The sequence below is a fragment of the Passer domesticus genome, chromosome 2 (assembly GCF_036417665.1).
Source record: "Passer domesticus isolate bPasDom1 chromosome 2, bPasDom1.hap1, whole genome shotgun sequence".
Lineage (NCBI taxonomy): Eukaryota > Metazoa > Chordata > Aves > Passeriformes > Passeridae > Passer > Passer domesticus.
The window spans coordinates 22,527,711-22,539,771 of record NC_087475.1 but is presented as its reverse complement, the minus strand read 5'-3'; the positions used below and the strand labels follow the sequence as shown (position 1 = coordinate 22,539,771).

Here is a 12,061-nt window from a genome sequence, read left to right as displayed (position 1 = left end):
GTTTCAGTACAATAGTTTGTACATCACAAACTTGTCCTTTTTTTTAAATTTATATTCATTACTGAATTTAGCTCCATCTTGCTGCACTGATCCTATTTTCCAATGGTAAAAACTTCCTTGGTCATGAATTTTTGCCTTTATTTTCTGGAGGCTGGAATCCTTCTCAGGAAATGCCTGAAGCACATGTTCTATATTAAGACAAATAAAATTAAATGTATCCTTAAAATTAAGCTGGTGCTTATTCTTTGCTTAATAAAAATTAATTAAGCATGTGTTAATTATTTACTGGGATTGAAGTCTGCTTGCTGAGTTAGAGGATAGACTTTTTGGATTAGTTTTTAACAGTCCTCTTCATAGAAACACAGATGGAGCATTCAAATGTCCTGATTGCTCACATGTTCTCATGATCTGTAGCCAGGATCTGGTATGGGCTTTTTTCAGTTCAGTCAGAACAGGACTTCATCTGGAAAGCAGCAGATGGAAGGAAGGGAGGGGATCCAAGTTTTTAATCCTTTTTTCCTTTTTTTCTTTTCTGAACAGATGTTGTTGAGATGATCGAGCTACAGAGCCACAAATCCAACCAAAAACTGGGTGAAGAAATATATACAAACATATGTTGATACTTGGTACGTGGTTAATCAGGCAGGCTACAGTCATCTACTGCTGACATGAATATCTCCCTCGCATATAATGGAGATGACAGGATTTTTAGGGCTACTGTAGAAGGATTTAACTTTGTGTGCTGTTTTGACTTTTCATTCAGTCAAGAGAAAAGCTAACAACAGTCAAAATTACTTTAGTAACAGTTAAATGGATAAGCACAGGACCAGGAAGTTAGTGAACAACAAGCTGAAAAGTACATGGAAGAAATTTTACCAGAATGACAGGAAGGTTATGGCATATGGCTCAGGTTCACAGACTTCAGTTTGGGGCCATAATTTCACTGACAACTGTCAGGTGGGACACTAAATAAATGGAAAAATAATTGTATACAATAGGAATTACTGATGAGTTAAGGAGCAGTATTTTTCTGATTAGGAATTTTCATAAAGATAAGGCCATGAAATTAGAACTATGCTGATCTAACCATGGTGGTCATGATGAAGTAATTCTGATTTTGTCAGTGATATATTTATTGCATCTAGATCTTTAAAACCAAAATTCATTACTCTGATGACAATTCCTTCAAAGTAAAGTATAAATGAGATGCCTCACTTTATTTTTTTTGCAAAACTCACCAGTTAAATTAAATATATGCAAAACTTTGAAAAAGTTACTAATTACAGCTTATTAAAGTTTATTCTATGTAGTAACTTCCTTGTTGAAATTCAGTAATTATGAATGAAGGGGATCCCAACAGGCACCTGTTTTACACTTGAAAGCTCAGAATTATTGCTCTACAGTAAAACATTGTGCTATGTAACATAAGTCAAAGGAGGAATTGCACAGCAATAGTTCTGTTATCTTGTCTGGGAAGATCAGAAATGGAGCTCAGGTTGGATGGGACAGGTTGTTGTCACTATACAAACAGTTATGACTGCATTATCCATGGCCAAAAGAAAGAACATAATATGGAGAATACTTACACTAAATCAATATTTACTCTTTTTTAAAAAATGCCTCCAGATCCTTAGAATGGAAAGAATTTAACTGCAAAGCATTATACTGTATGTATAAAAAGATTCTGGTGTAATTTAGGTCATATCTGACTGACTCTATAGGATAAAATGTCCTTAATTTCTTGAGGTATAAACAGACAACTATAAAAGAAAATAATAGCATAATAACACAAAAGATGTAAAATTTTGAGTTTTTTATAAATACAGAAGGAAGAATATCTAAGGAAATTCACCATGAATATTGAAGAGTCCATAACTGATTATTTTCTGTTCCTGACAAAACACCCTTAAATCTAAACCAGTTAAACACTAGGAATGCCTAGAAAATATTTTTGTGAGGAAGATAATATATAAACATACAATACTAAAAAAACTGAAGGCCAGAGCAGCCTTCTCTCAATACATGGAAATTTTCTGATTTGACATATTTCAGCCCTCTTGTCTTTAATGGAGTTTGGTATTCTACCAAGACTGTGAAGTACCTCATGGATACTCATTAGAAATGTAGGGATTTAAATGCTGAATACAATAATTAATTTTATAAAACTGTCATAAAGCTACATAAATACTACAGCTTTCTTTAGACAAGGTAAAAGACATTGCTTCCATCATGTCATACATGAAATTGTGAACTCCACCAAAATCTGTCTATGCATCTAGCATTTTATAAAGAGGCCCTTACCCTTGTACTGACAGTATACCAGAACGAGACAGAAGTAAGAAGGACACCTGACAACATAAACATTTAATGGAAGTTATGGTAGCCAGAAAAAGATATTTTAAGTATTAATCTAAACCAATTCTGCAATTTCTGCACTTTAAAAATACACAGTAAAATTCTCAGTAGGAAAATTGGTGAAAAACAAGGACTCCAGGACAAGGTAAGAATGGAAACTAAGAACAGCCTACTGAAAGCTATTTAGATAAAGGAGTTAGGGCCATAACTTTGTATCAGAACTGAAGCAGAGAGACACATTTATTTCACAAGAATGAAAGAGAAGGGTACATGACACATGGACTGTAAGAAGGATATAAGGAAATGAAAGAAACAAGATGCAAAGCATTTTGGCTCAATTCTAAGATCCTATAAAGTTGTATAGCTCCTAGCAGGTGATCAAAATATGAGAAAAGATAATGACAGAATTACAGAATAATGGTTTTGAGGGATGTCTGGAAGTCATCTCATTTAATCTCTAAGAAGAAAACAAAAAAACACAGAATGTAAAATAGAATCCCTGTTGCAAAGAAGTGGGAAAAAAAATGACAACACAACACAAGTGGAATAGATGGGCAAGCATGGTGATGCATTAAGATTTTAGCCTTTATATTTTTCAAATCCTGTGCTGCTTTAGTGCATAACTCTAAACTTCATATAAAGTGTTGACTACTGTCTTCAGAGTGTGGTCAGACAAAACAATTCCTCTGGGCCTGGAACCCAAGGACCCCTTCTACAGCCAGAGGCCCCGAAAAGTATAAACAAAAGTAAATTGTGGGGGGAGTGGTGGGGAGAGTGATCTGGGGGAAGATGACTTCATTACCTGAAGCTGGAATTGGACAGTTAACCTCTGATATGTAAATAGACCAAACTTATATCTGTCTGAAAAACCTGTGACCATTGTCCTTCTTGGGTGTAGCTGCTGTCAGGCTTTTGACTGCCCAAGGTTCATGTACTGAAGGCCTTTAATAAATACCCACTTTATTGTCTTAACTTTGTCTAGCCTCTATTCTAGGTAGCTTCTCCAAGGCATCAATGGGATGAGGAAAAGAATAAACATATTGATAGCAATAATGGTGTCAAAAATGTTTTAATGGGATAAATAGCAATCCAGAACAGACTTCTGATTAAGATGTAAACAGTAAGTAATTCAAGTGGAAACAGAACAAGACGCTACAATGCAGTTACAATAAATTGTCTAAATAGTTCCATAATATTCTGAGAAAACATTATGATGTGAATAGAACAAGGCTGGATTCACTTAACAGAAAGATGCTGCTTTAATTTTGCATTTATCAAAAGGACAAATCATAAACATTGCAAACAATTTATCAAAGGTAATGTGCAAGAGATTGAATGTTAACAGGATTTTTCTGCTCTGGTTTTGAGGAAGGAAGTAGAAGATGAAAAACAATCATAAAACTGAAATAAAATTTCATTTCACTTAAAATTTATCTCCAGCCTAGAACATGTTCATAGGCATTAGGCATCAATCATATGCTGGTAAACCAAACAGTTCTGGTTTGAAATCTTCCATGGACTTCAGCACCAGTGTTGCCTCCTTTTGAAAATCTGGACTTAAATTTTCATCTGGAATCATGACTGCTTGCATTCCTGCTGCCCGGGCTCCTTTGACTCCCTGTGGTGAATCTTCAAACACAAGACACTGAAAAACAAGAAGGTGAGGAGAAAAAAATAATTATAATGTTACTATGAACTTCTAATAGCTTGTTTTAAAAGAGAGAATGATCCTGAATGAAACTTAGTAGGAAAACTAAATTTTGTTCTTGTTTTAGACACCCCTAATTAGAACAAGAGCAAACCTCTCAGTTTGAACATCTGCATGGCAATTAACCTTTAATTAATTTCAATTCAAAAAACATCAATACACTTACTTAAATCCCAGAAAGTAGTTATCCAGATGTTCCTAAGTGCTTTAATAGGGATGTGTTTAATCACAAGCGTAAAGTAAAATTAAGCAAGTGCCTAAATAAGCAGGCAATTCAACTTTTCCAAACCAACTTTAAAACCTGCAAAATGGCAAAAGCAGTGTTTTCACTCATAGGTATGGCATTTCCTACACACACAAGGTATAGGGAGCACTAAACTACCTAGGTCAACAGTAGAACTTCGGATGAGTGGAGACAGACACTACTTATCAGAAGAGTGCTGTCAAAGTCATACTCTATTTACTTAATTCTTCAAAATCAATGATGAGAAAGAAAGCAATTATATAGAAAGGTTACATTTAGAGAAGAAACAGTTTAGTCAGGTAGAACTTCCATGCCTTAAAATAGTCACAATCATTCCAGATTGCAGTTTGGAAGCAAAGCTAAAATTTTAAAAACTATCATACATTATTTATGTGTATTTTGTAATTTAATGTTGGAATACTGAATAATAAACAAATAAGATAAACGTATAAAAATCATATGATCTGAAATTTTATATAATGAAAGATAATGTTTCTGGAGATTATTCCAGAATTTATATAATGAAGCATCTCTTCCTGCCTCTTACTGTCCATGACCTGCAAATTCAGTTTGGATTTTTGGTCATGGATAACCCAAAGCACCTTTTGGCATCCAAGGACCTGAAAAATTCTGATCTACACTGACACACGGTTTCTAACACTTCTCCAATTCATATCGCATTTATTATCAATATTAGCACTGCTGCTATTATAATGCCAAAATCACTGCAACAAGTAATTTTAATAATTGAAACCAGATGTTGGCATGGTTAGGGCAATTTTCCTCACATCTAGTAATCAATGCTTTCAGGCATGGTTTGATTCCTGAGCCTGTCCTGTGCAGGGCCAGGAGTTGAACTTTGACAATCCTTGTGAGTCCTTTCAAATTCAGAATATTCTATGATTCTATGAATGTACAACATCATACTGCACCTTTTAGGTTCTGAAACACTATTTCACTGCAAAACAGAAAGGATCCACAGTGTTTGTTCTGGCTGTGCTCTAAGGGAACCAAGTTGCGACTTGCAAAAGCTTTATTACATATAAAGAAAAAAAATTTGCAAGATGTATTAAATGCCCGCCCTATATATACCCTCCTATGGCATATATGGGACTGTGGAAGGCATATATGGACTGTGGAAGGAGAAAAATGAAAGAACCCTCTCCTGATTTCCTTTCTTTTTAAAATATTTATTCTTGCCTTTCAACATATCAGCAACCACTTGGAGTTTGTGAAGTGAAAAGTAAAAGGTGCTTTCTACCTTGCATGTAATAAAGTAAAACCTAATTAATAATTTTCGGTGAGCCAAAGGAATCACACCAATCTCTTCTGTGCTTATTTCCTTCATACAATCACTGCATTCCTGTTTGAACAATGTGATACTTTTAAAAGTTGATCATTGTTAATATTACAAACTACAAATATGTAACCAGCTGATTCTGGAAAGCTTCGTACAATTGCTATTAGAATGGAAGAATGGCTCTGCCTATAGGTTTTGTTCTTAACAATAGCTTAGTTCACGACCTTAAGCACTCTGAGGACAATAAATGAAACTCTGACAGGCTTTGCTTTCTGAAGAATAAGCTTAAATGTTGCACAGAAGAGCATTATCAAGGCCTTTCAGAAGCCTTTTCTGATCCAGCTCATACAAAGGAATGTACTTCACTGCTCTGCCTTGAAAGACCTGACTTCCATGACGTCACTAAGCTTACTGTATGAGAGGAGCCAATGATTATGGAAGGCAATATGCATAACGAAAAGCTTAACTAATTCCCTGGCACTAGACACAATTCAAACTCTTAATTACCAAAGAAACCAGGCAAATGACCCATAATTACAGTGTCTAGCATGTTACAGGAAATAAGTGTACTAGGTCTTCTAAAGTCTTTCTTTTTACTGAAACTTACTGTCAACAGCACAGTCACATTTTTAATGGATGACAAAAGGTTTACAGAGCTTCACACACAAAATGGATTTATTAATACATAGAGATGTTAGAAACTCTTCACTGTCCTGGACCACCCACACACTAAATTTAGAGATATCAAAGCAGCCAAGTTCTTTTTCATTTTGCATAAGTATTGCAACATCAGCATCACTCCAACTGAGAGACAGATGAGATTTATACAGACTTCAGCTGAGATTCTGGCTGCTTCTGTGCATTATTTCTAAAACTTGTGTCACTGATCAATACTACTCCTATGAGATCTCTCAAAAGGTCATACTAATATAGGACAGTTCTCGCTTTGGAATGAACTAAATGCTTAAGAAAGTACAGCAAAGTATATTAATTTATATTTCACTATATGAATCTAGAAAAAGAAAAATTAATCATGTAACCAGAGGAAGAAATAATATTACTGCAGCACCTCATTACCTCACCCTCCTACATTAAATGCAAGAATAAAAGAAAAGAGTGTTAGTTAGGCTCTTTGTATGTACAACAGGCCCTCTTTACCCTATATACTGCAAAAGTCTGGGTGGAATAGTTGTGTGACTAACAGGGACATCCATAAGTGTTACTGCAGTTAGTGATAACCAAGAAAGCTGGAAGGATAAAAGATTAAAATCAGTTTTAAAATTAAGATTTTGGAAGATCTGTGAATATAATATATATGCATAGGGACTGCTTATCTAACAAGTATCCTTGACTACATATGACACCACTACATCAGCTCTAAAACAGACTGAAGGATGAGACTAAAGATGCCATGATTTATATGTACAGAATTCATCTGCAAGTTTAACACTACCATCTATTGTTCTGTAAGGAAAAAATGAAAAGGAAGTTTTCATCACCTGTCCTCCAATGACAGAGATACTTTTGTTATCAGAATGTGACATATTATGTTTTGGGCTTCTTATGGATTGCATCTCATACTCTGTAACTTCTTCATTTTTAATTGATGTTTTTCCCCTTCCTAATCTAATCAACCGGTCAAAAGCATGATGGGTGATTTGTAAAATTTGCACTCTAGAAGTGTTTGGTACCCATATACATTAATATATATATATATATATATATGCACAATACAGTCTTCTATAAATGTTTAAGGACTAATTTAAATTTCATTATAAAAGCCTACCCAAAAAAATCATCTAAAAAAAGCCCCAGCACAGGCTGCAGGAGGAAATTCACCAAGTACAGCCAGGTTGCATGGATATCAGAATGACAGATGATTTCTGTAAACCAAAAGGTGCTCAGGCCTTCCATTTCTACAGATAACTTGCTGACTGTTCATTGCCAGAAGTGTTTTTACTATTTTCTTTGTAAAAAAATAGCCCATACTATATGGTTAAAATTCAAAACTAAGTAGCATCTAAGAAGTAAATTATCAATCTGAAAGGTATTACTACTGCAATCATGGTTTGTGGTTTGTTCAACAACTTTTGTAATTCTTCCTTGCTTAATTTCTTTTAGATTTTCAAAATAATTCCAGTACTAACCAAATGTGTTATTCAGGTGAGTGACCCAGATATTTTTAAGAACCATAATATAATTCAGAATACAACACAGATCCATACATATCCCATACAAAATAGGGAGATGCTTAAAAGGGGCTGTTTGTCACTTATGGTAGGTGGTGGAAACTCACAAAATGAGAGAGGAAACAACAATTTTAATATCATAACACATATATTGGGCTATTTTTTTATCTCAACTTATATTTTATTTTTTCTCATGTTTTCACTGTCCAAATACCTGGGAACAAGGGGAAAATGTATTTCTGGGTGACCCATTTACCATCAGAGTTACTTAAATATTATTGAATTAATCCATTTTAAGCAGCTGCATTATTTGCAATTTTGGTCTCCTACTGTGTTAATTCTCTGATGAATGAAAAAAAACCAATAATTGAAATACTGTATTTAATGTTTCCCTCCTAAACATTGGACTTACACTCCTTCCAGAAATAGTTGGGAAAAATTCCAATAGTGAATACAGTAATAAATTACATTTCATTTTATTTTAAGGATGTGCCAATTTGACCAGCCAGGGATAACAGAATCATAATAAATATGCTGTTAAGAAAGTAATGCAGCTTACAGCCCCAGAACTTAGTTCCATTAAGGAAAATGAGGAGTAAGCCAAGATATTTTTAAATGCTATAACAAATGAATAAACTGGAAACTAAAAAATCAACTTAATTAAGCACAGAATATCCAGAATACTAACTACAGCCACCATTCTTTATGAGTCAATGATTCATATTAAGAACTGTTTGGAAATTACATGCACATATGCTTTTTAATTCAGATTTTTATTAACTCACTACTAGGAGAATGTTACAGACCAATATAAGAATAAAATTATTTACTATAAAATGTACAAAACAAAAAAATCATTAGCATAATTTCAAAAAGGAAAACAACAAAAAAATGTGTTACATCTGCACATAATTAGATCACTGAGTTTTTAGTTCTCACATAAATGCCACTTTACATTTCAGACCACACCAGCAGTTCCTCTCTCACAAACCAGTTCATGGAACATTATTTCAAGGAAGGCCAGAAGGAATAAAATGGTTTGGATGGAGAAGAAGGAAGAGAAATTTCATATTTTTTGCTTGTTTTCAAGACTTGATCAAATGAAAGAAAGTGTTTCTGTGAGTGACAGTCAAGCCCAGACACAACGGCTCTGTGAGGCAGGGAGAAGGTCACATTTACATGAGGGGTTACTCTGATCATTCCAGATGGCTGGAGCACTCTTTTCACAGAGCACTGTGTGTTTAGAGGACGGCACACTGGGAACTTTGTATGGTAACTTGTGTTACAGGCCTCAAGAAATTCTCAGGCGTTTCTGAAACAGTGTCCAATTATCCTGGTAGCAGAAATCTAACTCAATCAACTGCAGCTTGGATTAGCCATAGAAGGGTATTGTTCCTTTATGGAGAACACAAGGCAAATACACAAGATGATCTCTACTGAGGCTACTCATATTGCATAACATGCTGGAGTTTTATGTCACTTATCTCTAAAACTGGCCTAAAAAGTAATTCCGTACAATGAAATAGTTAATTTGTGCTGCCTTCCCTTCCACAGAAAACTGTCTTTATCACACCCACTGACTTCCTTGACATGTAATACACAACACATTCAAGGAATGCATCTTGCATGCAGAGCTCAGAACTGTAGGACAAAATACACTGAGGTGGTGTGTGAAGGCTATTTGGAAACACCCTATTCAACACATGTCCAGCCAAAACAGGCTGCTCAGGTCCTTGGCCAGGTGAGCTTTGAGCACTTTCAACTATGCAGTTTCCACCTATCTCCTGGACACCTGTTCCCATATGGTGAAACCAGCCCTATGGTGAAAATGGTTTTCCAAGAATCTAGGAGTTCCTTGTGTTCCACCTTCTAACTGCTGTCTACTGCACGATCACTGCACCTTGGAGAAGAGGCTGGGCCCATCTCAAGAGCAAACACACCAGAGATACAAACCAGGTACACCCAAAGGAGGAACTGTCTTGATGCATCCAAATTCTAAGTCTTGAACTGAAACTGGAAGTAGGCACCAAAAGTATTTCCTAAATAAAAGCAATGAACTTTTTGCCACAGGGAATGTGGACAAACCCACAGGCGCAGGGTGCCAGAGCAGGTACCCTTCCTGTTTGTTTTGGGTAACTGGGCACCATCACAACTGCCTCAGCAGGTGCTGCAGAAGGCACTTGATTCTCATGGAGCAAGCTAATTTTTTTAAATCTATTTTGGCAATAGCTTTTTCTTTTTGTTCTATAATGCCTCCTTGACCAGTGTTATTTTCCCCCACAAAAAAATCAGCTTGCATAGTGAAATTTACATGAATTTGATCTAAACATTATTTAATGATTGTATAATCTTTAATGGAAGTGTTAGTAACAGCCTACATGTGCTTCAGACATAAGGTTATTTCCTAGTTACTTCAATAAAAAGAGAAAGGGTCAGAAAAGGCATTAACCTTTAAACAGGTTTTCATTGGGAGTACAAAAACGTCATGGAAAAGGTCCTTTTTTTTTCTATTCAGAGCAAGCTTCTCACTGAACTGTACAAAAGAGTGTCACCAGTCTGAGTGACTTGGTGAGATATAGCTGCATTACACTTTAACTCTTCCTGATCAGGAAGAAAAGAGCCTTTCTTTCAAAATTCAAAGCTGAGAGGTATTGTAGAAAATATTTAAGATTATTAGCATAAAACTCCAAGCACAAAGCAAGAAACTACCACCTTTAAATAAAACAAACAAAACACTAACAAAATTCTAATACGGATTTTCTATGTATTTCAACTACAGAAAAAACAAAACAAAACAAAACAAAAAACAAAAACCAAACCACATTAAAAATTAAAATTCTCTCAATACAGATTTTCAGAGGGAAGTGGAGAAGAATGTACAAAACTAAGTTTGAAATTCCTAAAGTTAAGAGGAGTAGAAATGTTCCTGTTCAGCAGTATCTGAATCATACAGGTTCATCCCTTCAACCTACCATGTTATACCTGGCATGCCTAAAGCTGATTGTACATGTAAACCCACAAAACAGCTGTGCAAGTATTTCTGAATGTGCTCCTTCAACAGTAACCCACCTGCGGCCATTGGGTTATGGTAAAGGATGTCATATTTCTACAATTTATTTTTGCAACTGCAATCTAAAAATATCACATCTGAAATGAAAAGCTGTTGTATTGTGCTTTTTGTTTTATTAGTAGGTTTATGGTTTGATTTGTGATTTGGTGGTTTTCCTTGGTGCTGTTTTCCTTTTGTCTCTGCCTTCTCCCAGTTATTTCATCAGCTAGTTTCTAGTTTCTATTTCTCCAAACTTTACACGTTTATTGGAACTGCTTTTCCTCCCTTGGAATTGTATTGGTTCACTGCCATTATCTCCGCCTAGGATTTTTACTCCCAACTCCCCTGATTTGTTGAAAGTTGTGCCTACCCCTGACCTCCCCACACATATAAGTCTTTGTTTGCCCCTTGATCGGGGTCCCAGGAGAGGAAAAGGGGAAGTTTACCATCAAATAAAGTTTCCCTGGGACCCGTGTGCGCTGCCTGTGTTTTATATTGCGCCGAAACAATTGACAACTGGGATTCAACGGAGCTCCAGGGGGAACCTGCCGCCCTCCCCCTCTTATCATCAGCTAGCCGGGGAAAGAGAAGCGGCAAAAAGCCTCATTACATCAATAACCAGATCTATTTAAGTAACTGTCCTGTGATTTCAAAAGATGACTTCTCAGCCTCTTAGTTTGCAAAGCTGCTTTGACTCTGCAAGCAAATGAAACTCAGAACTCAAAATTTCTTTCATAATTCTCTTTACCTGAGAAAATATTTCTGTGTGCTAAATACAATATTTCTAAAAAAAAGTGAAATCTACCACCAAAAGTAAAAGAATTCATTATAAAACCCCTATTTCTATATCCACTATGTGTGATATAGTTCCTTTTGGAACTATTTATTATGAGAAATAATTAATTCCATGGACCCACTCTCCTAACCCTGAATGAGGGATTAACTGTAAGTAACTCACGGTCTACTAGATCAATACAATTATTATTGGTAAAACCAAAATTTTTAATAAAAATTTATTATGTATTAAGAGGAAAGTTAAAAAAAATCATATTTTTTTTTTTAGATTCCAGTAGAGAAGTTGTGTTTTTCACATTAATCTCTAGCTTGTTTTTATCATCATCCTTTGTTTATTTTAGGGAAGCAATAGTTACATAGATATTTTTCTCTATGAAAAATGCAGAGCAGAAAGCCAGTGAATATCAAGCAGTTTTATGTG

At 35.3% G+C, this 12,061-nt stretch overlaps 1 protein-coding gene across 1 annotated transcript in view; it reads right to left on the bottom strand.

The window, feature by feature from the left end:
* Positions 1-3,408: 3,408 nt before the first annotated feature.
* PUDP (pseudouridine 5'-phosphatase) overlaps positions 3,409-12,061 on the bottom strand; it is a 65,009-nt gene continuing 56,356 nt past the window's right edge. Inside the window, exon 4 of the mRNA XM_064407759.1 lies at positions 3,409-4,000. Coding sequence (XP_064263829.1) covers positions 3,824-4,000 — 177 coding nt within the window. The 3' untranslated portion in view covers positions 3,409-3,823. The remainder of the gene's footprint in view (positions 4,001-12,061) is intronic.